This window comes from Notamacropus eugenii, chromosome 7 (genome assembly GCF_028372415.1).
Source record: "Notamacropus eugenii isolate mMacEug1 chromosome 7, mMacEug1.pri_v2, whole genome shotgun sequence".
Classification (NCBI taxonomy): Eukaryota; Metazoa; Chordata; class Mammalia; order Diprotodontia; family Macropodidae; genus Notamacropus; species Notamacropus eugenii.
In genome coordinates, this window is record NC_092878.1 from 37,263,110 (window position 1) to 37,280,368 (window position 17,259).

General features: G+C 41.6%; 1 protein-coding gene across 5 annotated transcripts in view; it reads left to right on the plus strand.

The window, feature by feature from the left end:
* The window catches only part of ITPK1 (inositol-tetrakisphosphate 1-kinase), a 416,475-nt gene that overhangs the window by 251,716 nt on the left and 147,500 nt on the right, over positions 1-17,259 (plus strand). For all 5 annotated transcript variants that reach the window (XR_011970463.1, XM_072624303.1, XM_072624305.1 and 2 more), the window contains 2 exons: positions 14,905-15,003; positions 15,513-15,553. Coding sequence is in view for 4 of the 5 variants with exons in the window: in XM_072624303.1 (XP_072480404.1) it covers positions 14,905-15,003; positions 15,513-15,553 (140 nt within the window). In the remaining variant the exon portion in view is untranslated. The remainder of the gene's footprint in view (positions 1-14,904; positions 15,004-15,512; positions 15,554-17,259) is intronic.

Sequence of the window (17,259 nt, forward strand, 5' to 3'; positions counted from 1 at the left end):
GTGTACACTGATCTTCATTCAGACTCCATTAGTCCTTTTTCTGGAGGTGGATAAAGTCCCTACTCTTGAAGTGCTTACCTGGAGTAGATAATGTGTATCTATAGCAGTGGGTATAATACAGATAACAAGACAGAACAGAATAGTGATCTACAGTTGTGAAAGAAGTGCCCATACCTACCTGGAGATCATGGAAACTTGAAATATTGAAACACGCAGGTTATCTGATGTAAGTGGAGCCATTTAAAAAAACATCATTACCAATAACATCTCCTTGCTAGTGTGTAGGTATGCTTTGTGGAGAGAAAAGGGCTATATGAGGATTGTGTGTGTCTCTAACACACATACATACATTACATACACATACTTACATATAACATAAATGCACACTATACACACATAATACATATATACATATGCATTTGAATATATAATGTGTACATATGTTTTAGAATTTCTGTGTAACTGTTGAAAAACTTTTCCATTTCACTTGGGTGTTTCAGGGTGTTCATGTTGTGAGTGCTTGCAGCTGTTTGATCTATGCAGCCTGATTGTTTGCCACCATTTACTTTGTGGTATTAGCTCCCCAAAGGCCAAACTTTGCTCTGAGAAGGATCATGGATTTGGATCTGGAAAAATGCATTCCAGGCCATCAAGTCCAGCCTTCTTGTTGAGACTCAGAAAGTTTAAGTAACTTGCCCAAGATCACGCTGGTAGTAACTAACAGAACCTAAGGTTCGTAATGAGGTTCTCTGACAATAAATCTATCATTCTTTCCAGCATACCACATCCCAGTTTGAAAGTTGGCACAGCACTGTAAGCTGCCAGCTACTGCCAAATAAAAGCCTGGTAGGTTTCTGATTCACATTTCGGATGTCAAAAGATATCTAAAATGGTACTACTTTCAGTGATAACTTTATTTCTTGATTATTTTGAGATATATATATATATATTTTTCTTTTAAAATGGAGTTAAAGTTATAAAATCCTTTTGGAGTTTTACTCCCACCTTTTCCTGTGCATGGTCTAATAGCAAAACATTATATCCCATTACTTAATGGAATAGGGATGTTTCCTGCCATAATAAACCATCTAACCTCTGGGGACTAGGGACTATTTGACAGCCCAGGAAAGGGGAATTGAATCCTAGGTTTTTGTACAGCAGTAGCTAAAAACAGAAGAGGGCTGTGACTTCTCTAGTACATTTTAGTGCCAAGTGTTGAGTCCTTCCAGAATGTCTATTGTTAACTCCGTGAGAAAACTTGCCTTGTTATTGAATACTCTATCTGTGTGATAGAGTAGCACCCAGGAGCAGTCTTTAAGTTTCCCAAAGTTCAGGGAGACAGTTTAGTCTGGAGGGGGAAACTTAGAGTAGGAATTAGGAGATCCAGGAAGACTGTTACCTGTAGGAACTCCATTTGTCACCTTTTCTACTCAAGCACCAGCTCTACCTTCTTATCTGTCTCACTCTTAGGTGGTAAGACCTTGTTTCTTTTTTAATAGAGGAGGAAACTAATCAACATGAATTCCCTCGATTTTTCCTCTCAATTTCTCAGAATTTTATCTAGTGCCTTTATCAACTCTTTACTATTTTCTTTTCCTTCCCTCTTTTTCCATTTCTGAGGGAGAAAAATATGCTCCTCCCTTTTTTTCTGAGGCTAATCTCATCATTGATACAGTCCTTATCCACCTTCAGTTCGACCTTTCTTTACCCACTATCTCCTCCCTCTTGTGACCTCACTCTCGTCCTCTCTACTGACTTTTTCCTCTCTTCCTATAAAATGCTCCTAAGTTTCCCAGCAGTGTTGTTCTTTCTTCAAACTACTATTACCTCTCTTCTCCCTGTGCCTTAACTTCCCAACTTGTTACTTCCTCAGCTTTCTCACCATCTGCTTGCTGCTATTTTGGAGGCAATTGCCTCCACTCTGGCAACCTCTTTTGAGCCTTAGTTTCTTAATCTGTAAATATTTACTATTACTATTATATTACATATTATATGTATTATATGTTACTATTATATTTTATGTATTATATATATTGCTATTATATTATATATTATTACTATTCTATTTAAGCTGTCTGCCTCACAAGGTTGTTGTGAGGAAAGTATATGAACGAGAGTTATGACTACTAGTATTAGTACTGCTAGTACTATTGTTCAGTCTGTGTCTAATCTGTATCTGTTTTATTTCTGTAATACCCCTAACTTGCATCCTTTTTTCTCAATTCCCTCTGCCACCAACCTAATTCAGGTCTTTGTTGCTTCTCACCAGAACTTTTTTTTTAAGTTCTTAATTCATTTTCCACGTCTGACATTCTCCTTCCTAGTTCTTCCTGCCCATGCTGCTAGATTTATCTAAAGCATTGCTTTTGATTATATTCTACTTTTTCTAACCCCTGCCCCCAATAACAACAAAATCAACATCTTCAGTGAGTCCCCATTGACTACCACCTTTTCTCTGAAACTTTTCTGGATCCTACTGAGTGGCAGAGAAATCTTCCTCCTTTGTTAATAACTAGCCCTTTCATAGCACTAATGTCATTCTGTTTCGAATTATACAAAAGGTATCCCAACAGTCTTAGTGGAATTTTAAGCTTAAAACTAAACTAGGACTTTTGGGACATCTTATAGCTATTATGTCTACCCCTAGATAATAAGCTCCTTGAGGACAAGCATAGCATGGCTATTCATTATTGTATCTACCATAGTGCTTTGGACTAATCATTTGATAATTCTTTGTTGAGGTGAAAGAGTGAAATGGAATAAATCCCCCAATCTGTCACATCTCTTTAGGGTAAAATGATCTAACTGTAACCTGTTTCTTGGAAATGACAGCAGGGTTGAATGAAGTATCTTTTTGGGGGAGGGGGATTTAGAAATACTGAAGTATTAATGATGAGAACATTCTGTAGTAGAGGGTGATAGAATCCTCATGAGAGCTGGCTATATGTAGGGTAGATAGATTTTGTCTTTGACTGCCCAGAGAGTCCATGCTGCAGACCCTATCTCCTGTGGGCTTGCCTTTCTGACTTTCACTTCAGTCTGTCCTTTTTTGACCTTCTCTCTCGTCAAAATATTTCTGCTCTCTGGGTAGACTGCTAGACTTACTGTCAGGCCTTGGCCTCAGTGACTGGTCCTCCTGATAAACTCACTCATACTGAAGTGTTCGTGAGTAGATAAGAGCCAATGAACATATCTCCCTGTATGTTATCCTTGGAACAGTCGTTGTGCTTATACTGTAAATGCCCTGACCCATTTCTGTGAGCTTGTTGGTGCTCTCCCATTTATTATTCACTATCTAATACTTACCCATAGGCTTCCTTTGCACTCCCACAGGGCCATGGGATTTGGGGAGGGGTAGTGGATACTGGTTGCTCTCCTTAACCCATTCAAATATGATGGAGCTTTCCCTCAAGGCTGGAATAGAAACTGTGTAACTGGATGTCCCATGCCTGTGTATGTATCAAGTACCCTCTCTTATCTGAGCACTGTTGCTGTTATGAACTCCTGAAGGACGTTTGAATTTAAAAATCAGGTCCATCTCCTGAGATTTAGTGCTGACATTCATGCTGATTGTTTCTTGATTCCTGAGCAAGGAGGTATTTTAAGGATAATGGTAAGAGCTTACATATCCTTTCAGTCACCGAAGACACAAAAACACATTTCTCCACAAAGGAAAGGAAGTGATTTGGGGATGGGAGGAGGTTATTCTTCCTAAAGGTAAGGAAGAACCGAGGAAGATTGTTCAGTCCTTGTGCTGTACAAAGGTAAGTAATGTAAATGCTAGATATTCTACTTACCAGATTTCAAAGCATGATATGACTCTTGGAAGCCAAAGCTCTATTTCAAGAGTGATTAGATAAAAATCAGTATAACACTGAGGCTAGAGTCAAGTCAACAAGCATTTACTTTGTTAGGCAGTGGGCTGGAGAGCCGACCTCAAAGCCAGGAAGACCTGGGTTCGAGTCCTTCCTCTGACAAATACTGGCTTTAACGATCCTAGGCAAGTCATTTAACTTCTTAGTACTCTATAAGTTTGTGAACTTCAGAGAAAGTACTGACTTGTATTGGTAAGGACTGCTTCCTATACCAGAGAAATCACAGGTCTACTTCCTTTCCCTGTTCCTATCTGTGATATTATGTTTTAGGAAGCATCTTATTTATAACAGTCGTCTCTAGTAGAGTCATGAATTTTAGTATCCTTATTTCATAGAAAAGGAAAATGAAACTAGAGACCTACAGAGGGTTGTCTGCAGTTGCAGACCTAGTGGATGGAGGGTGGACCCAAGGTCTGAATGCATCTTTAAGCTTTGATTGCTTAAAACTTTTAACAACCAATTTAGTGTAGGAGTTAGGGCTCAAATCTCGGCTCTCTGATCTTAAGACCTTTCCCCTCTGTACTGTATTGTGTTCCTTGAGCTCCTGAGCTCTGGTTGGCATTTCGTTTGCTTCTTGGAGGCTTTCTTTACTGCCAGTCCTCCCACCCCCACCCTGTTTGCAAGAGACCTGGAAGATTCCTGGAGGAAGTGCTCTTTGCAGAAAAAGCAGTGGGGCTTTCTAGGCAGTGGTTTGTCTTTTCCATGTCTTTCTAGGCACCTCCAGCTTTGCGGGTTCCCAGACAATTCTATGGGTCTAAAAATACCACCGTTAGATACAGGGTGGAGGCACATCAGTTCTACCCAGAGAAACATCTCTAGCTTAAATGTAAAAGAGTTTTGTTTTGGTTTTCATTTTTTTTAAGAAAAGGAATATATGTGATAACAAAAGGGAAGCATTCCACATGATTGAATTTTCTTCCAAATAATTCAACCCATGGGATCCCCATGGTGAATTCATGTAATTCTAAGGGTAACTAAAAATCTCACTTTGCATAAGGAAATTAGGGATTCCAAAAGGTGGAGATGAGGAGGGAGAGTATGTTTCAGGCCCAGGGGCCAGCCCCATGCCCATGTCTACTGGTCTATCTTTCTGGGTACTGCTGGAGTAGAAATCACTTGCCCGAGATTGCCCAGGTATTTATTGTCAGAGCTTAACTCAATTCTAGATCTTTGAATTTCATGTCAGTACTCTTTTTAAGTAACCTATGCTAAAGCCCACACTAGTCTTTCCTCTGTCCTTGCCCTGCCCCTACCCGTTTTAATAATATAGCTCCTATTTAATATGTCAGTTTAGGATTTTTCAAACACTTTGAGATGTAAGTGGTATAAATATTATTCTGGTTTGATGGTTGAGAAAACTAAGACTGAGCAAAGTTAAATGACTTGACTAAGGTCAAGTTAAATTAGGGCAGGTACTCAAACACAAGTCTTTTGATGTCAAGTCTAATGTGATTTGTATGTCCTTTATATCATCATCTCATATATCATATATCATATCATATCATATCCTTCTACATTCTGACATGTGACTAACTCTCACGTGGTCCCCCTTCACTTTTTACTTCTGTGATTGGCCTTTTGGATAGTTTCTTTTTTCTGTCCAACCAACCATGTGCCAAATCTTTCTATTCTCCATCTTTTCTTCCCCAAAGTCATCACTTCTAACTACTTACTTCTTTTTCCTCTTGAGACTCTCTAATCCCTGCCCTAGCAATGTTTTCCTTCATCTATCTCTATCTCATCCTTTCTTGTGAAAAAAAGTTTAGAGTGACCAGTCATCCAGAATTTCCCAACATCAGATGATCTCCTCCTTAGCTATTTTTTGGCTACTACCTATTTACCCCCTGGGTGCTTTGCTCATCCCTCACATTTCTAGACTCTTCCTCTTTGAGGACCAGCAACTTTGGCTTTAAACTCAGCTTGGTGTTGGTTTGTAGAAAAAGCAAGGAACTACGTTTAAGTTATAGTGAATGTTGACATCTGGCAAGAACACCTTTGGGAAATTGGTAATTACCCAGAGGTAATGGTGGTGACAGAGAAAGTATATGACTCAAACTTTTACAGTGTGAAAATGTGGGTAATTAATACTGGCAACTAAGATTCTCCTTTTTTTCTCTTTAGTTTTTATTGATGTCTTTTATTTTTATATCTTTTCCTTTCCAGATATACTTTTCACCTTTATTCATCCACTTAACCTATTGAACTTTGTGTTTTAACAAAGAAAAACAGTTGATGAAAACAACCTTTATAGACAACATAGCATTCCAAATCTCCCAGTTTGCCACTTTTCCTCAGGAAAGGAGAGAAGTACATTAATTCCTCAGTTCTTGGAGGCCAAGATTGTTTAATACAATTACAAAATGTTTGGCTTCAATTTAGTGTTCTTTCCATTTTCGTTATTGTAGTCATTATGTGTATTGTTTTCCTGGTACTGATTACTGGTACATTCTGCATCAGTTTGCACAAGACTTAATGTTCTTCTGAATTCCTCCTATTCATCATTTCTTAAGGCCCAACAATATTCCATCATATTAATATACTTTATTTCCAATTCTTTGCTTCCACAAAACATGCTGTTATGAACAGTCTGGTATTTATGAGAGCTTTCTTTCTGACTTTGAACTCATTGATGCATAAGCCCCAATGTGGAATTCTTTAGTCAACGGCTATAAACAGATGACTTTCTCATTTGATTTCAGCTTGTTTTCTGGAATGGTTATATTAACCCATAGCTCCAACAATATTATGTTACTGTGTCTTTCTTCCTACAATCCACACCAGCATTGATTTCCATGTATGCATGTACATATTCTTTAGTTTGCTGAATGTGAGATAAACCTTGGTTGTTTTAATTTACCTTTTTTTTTTTTTTTTTTTTACTATTGTTTTGAAACAGTCTTTCACATGTCTTTTGATATTTAAAAACTACTCCTATCCTTTGACCATTTATCTTTGGCTCTGGGTTTTATATATTTTGTTAATTCTCTATATGCCTAGGAAATTAGACTTTTCAGAAATACTTAATTCAATAGTTTTTCTCATATGAAAGTTTTCTAATTCTAGCTAAATTGATTTTGTTTGTACAGAAGCTTTTTAATTTTATGTATCTGATATTGTTTATTTTGTCTTCTGTGATCACTTTTGTCCCCTGTTTGATTACGAATTCTTCTTAACCATATATAGTTGTGAAAAGTACTTCCTTATACTCTCTGGTAACTTTTTTTTCATGATGTGGCCTTTTGCATTTAGTCATATATTCATTTGATACTCATTGTTGTTTATGGTACTAGTATTATGGATACTAGTTTATATCTATTTCCTGCCAGACTGCTTTCCAACTGACATACAATTTCTTGTTCAATGAGTAAGTCCTTTCCCAAGTTGTTCATGTATGAGTTTATCAGATATCACTGAGTTCAGTTGTTTCTGATATTTTTATATCTAATCTATTTCACATGAGATTTTTTTAATTGAATTATTTTATTTGTTTTCAGTGTTCCACAATCACTTCCATATATCTTAGATTTTTTCCCACTCCCTCCCTGAGATGTCGTACAATCTTATATGGGTTCTACATGTGCATTAAATGCAGGTTGCATAAAAGAATTAAAATGAATGGGAGAAACCATAAAACAAAATATAATACAAAAGAAAATGGTCTATTTCTATCTGCAATCCAATTCCATAGTTCTTTCTTCGGATGTGAAAGGCATTTTGCCTCAAGAGTCCATTGGAAATTTTTTAAGTACATGCATTTTAGTGAAGTACTAAGTCTGTCAGAAAAATTCCTTGCACACTGAGGTTGTTGCTGTGTGCAAAGTTCTCCTGGTTCTGCTCCTTTCACTTAGCATCAGTTCATATAAGTCTTTCTAGGTTCTTCTGAAGTCTTCCTGTTCATCATTTCTCATAGCACAATAGTGTTCCATTACATTCGTATACCACAATTTGTTCAGCCATTCTCCAACTGATAGGCATTCCCTTGATTTCCAGTTCTTGGCCACCACAAAGAGAGTTGCTATAAATATTTTTGTACATGTGGGACCCTTTCCCATTTTTATGATTTCTTTGATATACAGTGATTTAAAGCATTTTTTCATATAATTATAGATAACTTTAATTTCTTCCTCTGAAAATTCCCTGTTCATATCCTTTGACCATTTATCAATTAGGGAATGACTTGTATTCTTGTACATTTGAGTCAGTTCTCTCTATATTTTAGAAATGAGGCTTTTATCATGAACACCGGTTGCAAAAATTCTTGGTTGCATTGGGTTTGTTTGTGCAAAACCTTTTCAATTTAATGTAATCAAAATTATCCATTTTGCATTTCATAATGTTCTCTATCTCTTGTTGGGTCATAGATTTCTCCATTCTCCACAAATCTGACAAATACACTGTTCCTTGCTGCCAAGCCTAGAGGCCTGTATTGGGCTACCCGAGTCTTTCTTACCTCACCTCCCGAGGTCTTCGGCTGGCCACGCCGGATGCACATATGAGAGAAAGGACGTTCCAGAGTCAAACAGGGGTTGAGCTTTCTCAGCCCAGACCTCCTGTTCCTCTGGCTTTATTACTGGCAATTGATTCCTCATCCCTGCCCTTTTCCCAGGGGTTTGGGAAGCTTCTCTCCCCTTTCTCTCCTTCCGAATCTAGGATTCGGGACTCGCTTCTTTCACAGCCCCTTCCGGGTGTACCCCAAAAGCACCCAGGATTATCTACGCTCCCAATCCCTGTTGGGACGCCAACTGCCAAGCCTAGAGGCCTGTATTGGGCTACCCGAGTCTTTCTTACCTCACCTCCCGAGGTCTTCGGCTGGCCACGCCGGATGCACGTATGAGAGAAAGGACGTTCCAGAGTCAAACAGGGGTTGAGCTTTATTACAGGGTTTCAGTTACAAGTGCAGGGGCTCTTCTTTCTTAGGACGAAGAGGGGGAGATTTCCTAAGAAGGCTAAGCTTAAGGGAATGGAAGTAGAAGCACAAGCGGGGAGAGAGGGGGAGGGGAGAGAGGAAAGAAAAGAAGCGGAGCCCTACTTTTCTCTTTGGCTCCACACGTGCTAAGAGCTTTTAGGCTTCCTCAATCCTACTTAATCTTCAGCCACACAGTTTGCATCTCAATACCGTGCTGTTAGGTAACTAGGTGTGCTCCAATCCGGGACGACCTCGAGGGCAGGGAGACTCCACCCATCAGGTATCTCCGGGGGAGAGGCGGAAATACCCGAGCTAGCCGAGCTAGCTCGGTCTGACCTTCTCGAACCCCCGCTGTTCATGGAGGGCCTCGTAAGACTCTAAGATTTAGAAGTCCCACTTTTACCTGCCCGAGACTGTCCACACGGAATTGAGCTTCCAGTCCCAACATATCCCCTTCTTTGTTATGCGCGGAGCGCACCTGGCTCTAGAGCAAACAGTGGCTGGAGGCTGAGCGGATTAGGAAGGCCTTTAGCATATGAGTACCTTACAACAAGACTTCATTCACACAGAAATCTGCAGCTAGCACAACTGACAAAGGGAGGCATCAAATAAAACAAAGATGAAACTAAATGGCTGAGTTACAACTGGGGAAGTGCAATCAACTAAAATCCCAAAGCATATTTTAAGAGAAGCAGGTGGTGTAGGCGCCTTACACCACCACTCCCTTAATCTTGCAAATGGATCTATACAGGTGGAAAATTGGTCACCTCCTCCCCACCCAAGTGTCCTGGGTTTGTGATATCAAAGTCCTCATTCAGCTGGCGAAAAAAGGATGCCTAGATGGGAAGCTGTCAGCAGCAGTGTCTGCGGTTGTAATGAGGGCTGCCTCCTCTCTGGGCAGCAAGGTTAAAGCTGTCAGCAGCAGGCTCAGGTGGTGTATGATCCTTCTCCGGGGTCTCCGCCTCCTGCGTCTCCGTCGTCTCCGACCTCGGTTCCCACCTACGGATCCTTCTAATGGGAATCCATGCATCACTTTTTCCTGTGGAGACACAAACATACCCTCGACCCCCTATTAGTATCTTAAAATGTCTCATAGCTGGAGTAGTATGTGCGTTCCTTGAGACAGCTGTATCAGGCTCTGATTGTATTAGGCCTCTTGATCTTAGCTCTGATTGTATTAGGCCTCTTAATCTTAGCTCTGATTGTATTAGGCGACCTTTTCCCCTTCTTTGTTTAGCGAGGATCGCCTTTAAGGTAAAATTGATAAGAATGCATAGTGGCTGGTTACTTTGGTATAGCAGCTGCCAGGAGCTTACAAATGCTTGATTAACATCTGTAAGGAACCTGAACTTTACTGATTTTTTCTTTATAACAAACACAGAAGCATTCCAGGGTGCTAATTGCTCCTTAACCAGTATTTGTAATGCCTGGAGTTTTTCTGAAGTCAAGGCCCAAATCGGGGTGTCTGACTTCCAATTCAAGGGTGGGGACTCCAGTACAACAGCAATGGCCCTTACTAAAAATTTGATAGCTTCATCCCGAGGCGGCTCATAATGTCCCTGCCCCAGATGTTAAAACTAAGTCCTGGAATCACCAACGGCCATACGGTCCTTTGGCGATCCTCTGCCTCCCACTTTACTGGGTGCATTGTCTCTAAGGTATTTTGGCACCCTCCTATTCCCCACACTGGTCTCTGGCTTTCTTTAAGCTTCCAGTGCCTTAAGGGAAGGGCAATAGCTATGGGAAGCTGATCCTGGCCCCTCCCTGTACTTATTTCTTTCTGCCCAGGGGTAAGGCAGGCTCTAGCTAAGCTCTTCCAGTCATTAGGAGTCAGAATGAACTGACCGCTGAGAGTTTCAAGCATGGCTATAACAAAGGGTGAATTAGGGCCATGCTTGGTACAAGCCTCTTTAAGAGTCGCCACTCTCTTCCACTCTATGGGTATGTGGCTCCTCCGAACCCCACCGGGGACACTGGGGTCCGCTATTTCTAACACAGGAAATGTCCCTACATCTTCTCCATTCTCTATAGCCTTTCTTATTCCTTTTTCCAAACTGGACTGTGGCCCTGAACTGTCTGACCAATGGAGCAGGTTATAAGGAGGCGCGGAGGGAAGGCACGGCGTATTCTCCCCTGCCTCGCCTTTTCCATCCGCTAGATGGAGCTCCGGGTCTATTTTTTCTTTACGCTCCTTAACTTTCTGCTTGCCTAGACTCTCCCTCCCTCCCGTGTTCTCCCCTCCCCTCTCTCCGCTTCCACTCTCATTCCAATCCCGCCCTGGCCTCTCCGGCCCTTCCAGCAGGCTTTTAATTACACCGAATATCAGGAAATCTAAATCCTCCAGCTCCCCAGGGTATTGTTGCTCGTAAGCAGTCATTTGCTCTCCGACCGCTCCCCATTTTTCTCTTGATATTCCTGCCTGCTTGAGCCAAGGAGAAACTTTCCAAATCCTTTCACAAAATTCTCGGAGGTCATCTAACTCTATTGTGACCCCCGCCTTCCTGCATTCCCTGTGAAGTGTCTCAGCCCAGACCTCCTGTTCCTCTGGCTTTATTACTGGCAATTGATTCCTCATCCCTGCCCTTTTCCCAGGGGTTTGGGAAGCTTCTCTCCCCTTTCTCTCCTTCCGAATCTAGGATTCGGGACTCGCTTCTTTCACAGCCCCTTCCGGGTGTACCCCAAAAGCACCCAGGATTATCTACGCTCCCAATCCCTGTTGGGACGCCAACTGCCAAGCCTAGAGGCCTGTATTGGGCTACCCGAGTCTTTCTTACCTCACCTCCCGAGGTCTTCGGCTGGCCACGCCGGATGCACGTATGAGAGAAAGGACGTTCCAGAGTCAAACAGGGGTTGAGCTTTATTACAGGGTTTCAGTTACAAGTGCAGGGGCTCTTCTTTCTTAGGACGAAGAGGGGGAGATTTCCTAAGAAGGCTAAGCTTAAGGGAATGGAAGTAGAAGCACAAGCGGGGAGAGAGGGGGAGGGGAGAGAGGAAAGAAAAGAAGCGGAGCCCTACTTTTCTCTTTGGCTCCACACGTGCTAAGAGCTTTTAGGCTTCCTCAATCCTACTTAATCTTCAGCCACACAGTTTGCATCTCAATACCGTGCTGTTAGGTAACTAGGTGTGCTCCAATCCGGGACGACCTCGAGGGCAGGGAGACTCCACCCATCAGGTATCTCCGGGGGAGAGGCGGAAATACCCGAGCTAGCCGAGCTAGCTCGGTCTGACCTTCTCGAACCCCCGCTGTTCATGGAGGGCCTCGTAAGACTCTAAGATTTAGAAGTCCCACTTTTACCTGCCCGAGACTGTCCACACGGAATTGAGCTTCCAGTCCCAACACCTTGCTCCCCTAATTTGTTTATATTATCGATCTTTATACCTAGATCATGTACCCATTTGAACTTTATTCTTGTAAACGGTGTCATGCATTGGTCTATGCCCAGTTTCCAGCACACTGTTATCTAGTTTTCTCAGCAATTTTTGTTAAACAGTGAATTCTTATCCCAGAAGCTGGGGTCCCTGCATTTATCAAGCAGTAGATTGCTATATTCATTAGCTACCTAGATGAGTCACTTCTGATGACAGAGAATATCCAAGTACATTTAGTCAAATGTAGAATGCTTGTAAATATTCTTCTCAGCATATTGATACAACTCACATTTAGGTGAATGTTCCTTTGCCCTATTCTCTTGTCATGAGTTTTTCCAGCTTCCTGAGTAATTCATTAGGGACTCTTGGTTGGAAGAAACTTGGTTTATAAGCCATCTCGGTGATTGATCTCTTGGGAGTCCCAAGAAGACCATGGGCAATGTTATCACCAGAGAATTCAGTTCATTTTCATAAACATTTATTAAATACTTACTGTGTGCCAGGAACTGTACTAAGCACTGGGGATACAAAAAGAGGCAAAGGACAATTCCTTCCCTCAAGGACCTCACAGTTTAATGGGGAGAAAGCAAGTATACAGATATCAACAAACATGCTACATACAGGATAAATAGAAAATCTTTTTGACAGAGAGAAAGCACTAGAATGAAGAAAGGTTGAGAAACACTTCCTATAGAAGGTGAGATTTTAATCAAGACTTAAAGAGAAGCCTCCAGGAGTAACAGATGAGGAGGCAGAGCATTTGTATGGTAAGGGAATTTGAAGATCTTCCCTCCTCCTTAATAGGCCCATGTGACCTGCTTTGAGCTCTGGCACAGCCCATAGCCTGACTCGCATGGAGCCCATGGTGGGAGGAGCTCGCTGAAGGGTGGAGCAGGAAGGGTGCAGTAGGGAGAGAGAGTGAGGTGGAGCTGGGAGAGAGGGGAAGCAGAGCAGAGTAGCTAGCATGAGTGAGAGAGGGAGTGATTTTGTCTAAGGGAACTTATTTGTGGGGAGGCGCCTGACAAAGGGAAGGCTTGGGGATGGCTGTGCTCCCTGCGTTGATAGTATGTATAGATTTCCTTGTTGCTATGATAGATTTGATTTTCTGATGTTTGAATAAATATCTTGGTTTCTCTTTGAGGAAGAGAACTTACATTTTACAAATTTAACCTGGAAATACCATGCATATCCATAGTGGATGCTGTGAGAATCCCATTGGCGCTACAGTAGTTCAGGCACATTTTAGACAGCCAATGAAAATACCAGGAGGTAGAAGATATGTTGCTAGAGGAACCCTAAGGAGGTCAGATTCACTGAATCAAAGAGTATGTAGTGGGGAGTAAGGTGCAAGAAAAATGAAAGAGGGGGAGAGCACTTTGAACTGAACACAGAAGAAAAGATTTTGTATTTGATTCTGGAGGTAGTAGGGAGCCACTAGAATTTCTTGAGTAAGGGCGTGCGGACAAAGCCTTTCCATGCAAGAATGCCCTTATGTTTGCTTTGAACATCACATAAGTTTTCTTTGTCCTTCGTAGATAGTCACAGCAAGGACAGTAAGTCTCTGAATGCTTTTCATTCCAGCTCCAGAGTTGTAGCCACAAATAAAACTGAATATAAATAAGGGATGAGTCTGTTAGCTTCTTAAGGTGAATTGTACTAAAAGCTAAGAGCTAAAAACAATTTTTATATTTTTAAATACAAGAAAATATCTTAAGAGGTAGGAACTGTCCTTATTTAGCTTGCTGGCCTTACAAAAAAGAGTCAGTAGTTTGGATTTGACCCGCTTCCCCCTGTATTAGATCATCTCTAAGGTTCCTTCTTCCTCTGATCTCCCGTGAGAGCTGAAGGACTTCAGCATTCAACTTTTCAGGTGGAGCCAAGAGGCAACAGAGATGCAGGCAGAAGTTCTGGGCTTCCCTGGAAGCCAATGTTACGCTTCTCAAAAAATCAGAATTTAAAGGTCACTTTGAGACTGGCATCCAGAAGTAAGAGTCATGAGTAAACGGCAGGGGTCTTTTCCAGATGCCAGTTCTCAGGGATGCTGGCAGCTTGAATCAGCTTTGCTCCAGACGGTTCAGAGATATCCGACTCTTCATAACCCAATTTAGGTTTTTCCTAGCATAGATACTGGAGTGGTTTGCCATTGCCTTTTCCAGCTCGTTTTACAGATGAAAAAACTAAGGCAAACAAGGTTAACTGACTTGTCTAGGGTCGCACAACTAATTAGTGTCCAAGAGCAGATTTGAACTCAGGAAGATTCAGAAGAGCCAGTCTTCCTGACTGTAGGCCAGGTATTTTATTCACTGTGCTACTTGGATGCAAGAATCCTTTGGATCTGGAGAATCCTTTGCTCTAAAGATTTCCAGAGACCTTGGATTTACTGTAATCTGCTACTAAAGATCAAAGTCTTGGCTCTATAATAAACTTGAAGTAGCTAAATGAAGTGCTATGTTACATTTTACTTATTGGGTAAGACTTAGTGGAAGAGGTGACAGTAGAGTCAGGTAGGATTTTATGTTTATAGTTTATAAAGAACTACTTAAATTTTGTCTCCACACTTGGTGCCGATTAGTGCTCTGCACACAGAAGACACTTAATAAATAAATAAATGAGTGAATGACCTTTCATCTTTCCTAGCACAAGCCGGGACACCAGGAAAATCACATTCATTTCCAATTGAAGCATGACCACTTGAGAGGAAAAAGAATGCCCTGACCAGCCTGATAAACCTTTCTATTTTCTTTTGTCTTGTAGATGAACGGATCTGTTCCCCACCCTTCATGGAGCTCACAAGCTTTTGTGGAGAAGACACCTTGCAGCTTCTGGAGAAGAATGGACTGGCCTTCCCATTCAGTATGTAAATTTTGCAAGGTTCCAGAAGTATGCATATTGCCTGCAATGCTTTTTTCAAAAGTGCTGCAAACTTGCTATAAGTCTGATCTCTTTTCCTAGAGTCTTCTGAGTCTGGGCTAATGGATCCCATTGTTCAGTGGAATAACATTGCTGTCTTGGGAGTGGCCATTAGTAATCTGGTGGCATTGGTGGCACTGAGATCATTTTAAAAGGGAACAGAGATCTGATACTTTTACAGACATGTGGGGGGCAATTTTCCCCATGATCTGCTTTCGTGATTGATTAAGTGATTTGTGAGGTAAATTTGTGTTGGTAATATTCTGCATGTGGAATTCTTAAATATATTGTAAGCTCCCACTGAAGGCTCAAAACATTTGAGATGTTCTGGCATTTATAAATTCTCCTGTTCATGAAGCAATATGTCTCCTGGGAAATCTGGTCATTTTAGTCACCTTCTGTAATGAGTTCATTCATTTTTTTGTTTGTTTGTTTCTTTCCCTTGCTGATAGTTTGCAAAACCAGAGTGGCCCACGGCACCAACTCTCATGAGGTGAGTGAAAGACTGAGAGAGAGACAGAGAGAGTGCTTACGCATGTGCTTGTACACATGTTCTCTCTTCCTTTCCCTATCCCTCTCCTGTTCCCACCTGAAACTTCGCTTTTCTTTAGTTCTGGGTCTGACAATGAGCCTTTGCTGAAGTGATAATAGTCTTGTGCTTCAATCATTTGTACACTGGGAGGTGATTTCCATGGGAGGCCTTCCCTCACCTACTTTAGGGTCACCAGCTTTAGCAATAACAACGTATTATGTCAGTCTCGGTGCCTTATCCTGAAGTTATGTTCATGGGTCAGTGGGGAGATAGAGGAAGGTGTAGGGGAACCAGTCCTTCCATTTTCAAGCTGGAAAATATCAATTCCTTTTCTTTGCTTCTTCTGATTTTCTGTTACTCACTCCACAAGTCTATTTTGAAAATCTCTTATGTAGCAACAGCTATTCTGGGTCCTATGGGGGATATCCTTGCCCTCACAAAGTTGACAGTCTTGTTGAAGAAGCATGACTGACGGACAAGAGACAATGTGAGAACAGCGGAAGACAGACTCTATCTAGATGGGCAGGGAGAGGAGAAAGAGGAATGGTTGTGTAGTGGATAGTAAACTTTGGAGTTAGGAAGACTTGGGCACAAGTCCTACTGCTCAGCTTTTTGGAGAGGTCACTTTAGCTCTTCGTGTCCCAAGACACTCTTGAGTCTACAGAGTTAAAAACCAGCTGCTAATTTGTGTTGCCCAAGGGAGTTTCCTCAGTGGCTGTTCCCTTTCCCAGTGAAATCATAGGTCTGATCCAAAACAAAAATACATACATACATACATACATCTTCCTTTCCTAGTGTCTAACTCTATGTATATATTGATTGATAGAGTATGTACAGTATTAACTATAAATGCACACACATACATACGTACTCTCATGCATCTGCACCTCAAGTACAAGGTAGTGGAGTGTAAATTTCGATTTAGGAGAAAGGAGAGCTAAGAAGGAAAGCCTTCCTATAGGAGGCAGACTCTGGGTGAGGAGTGTTTGAGAAGTTAAAGAGTAATGAGAAAACATTCCAAATTGGTAGTCTTATGAATTGTGTCAGAAAAAAATCTTAGAGATCACCTGATCTGGTCCTCCAGGTTAGGAAACTTGAGGCTCAGAGGAGCCAAGGGTTACAGAATCAGGATTCAAACCCAAGTCCTAAAGCTGTAGATTTAGTCCTTTTCCCACTGTACCATAGTGACAGCATGAGCAAAAGCACAAGGAAAGAGTTTTTGTGAATATGTGGGAGATGTGGGGAATACATACTTGAAAGTGTCATGACTCAGATACACAGTTTGCAGGAGGAAGGTTCTTCTGATTCTCTTCGGGAGTAGGATTGGCATTTGGACAGCCACGCTCAGCTCACTTTGATAGCCTTCATAAGAAGCCCCAGTGACTCAGGGGGCATCTTCCAGCCCTAATGATATCAGGCACTTGTCACCAAAGTGGTGATTAGGTGAAATTGGCTCAAGGATAGGGAGCAAAAACTTTCTGGCATGGGCTTAATTGGCTCACCATCCTCTCTGCAGAGCTGTAGTTGGATGTGAAGTTCTATTCTGAATCCAATTAGAGGAGTGTTGAGCAGCTGCGGGCCTCTTCTTCTGTTCAGAAGCTGCCTGGAAAGCATTCTGAGGAATTCTGGGGACCTCCATCTTCTAGCTTGTTAGTAGAAAGGGCACA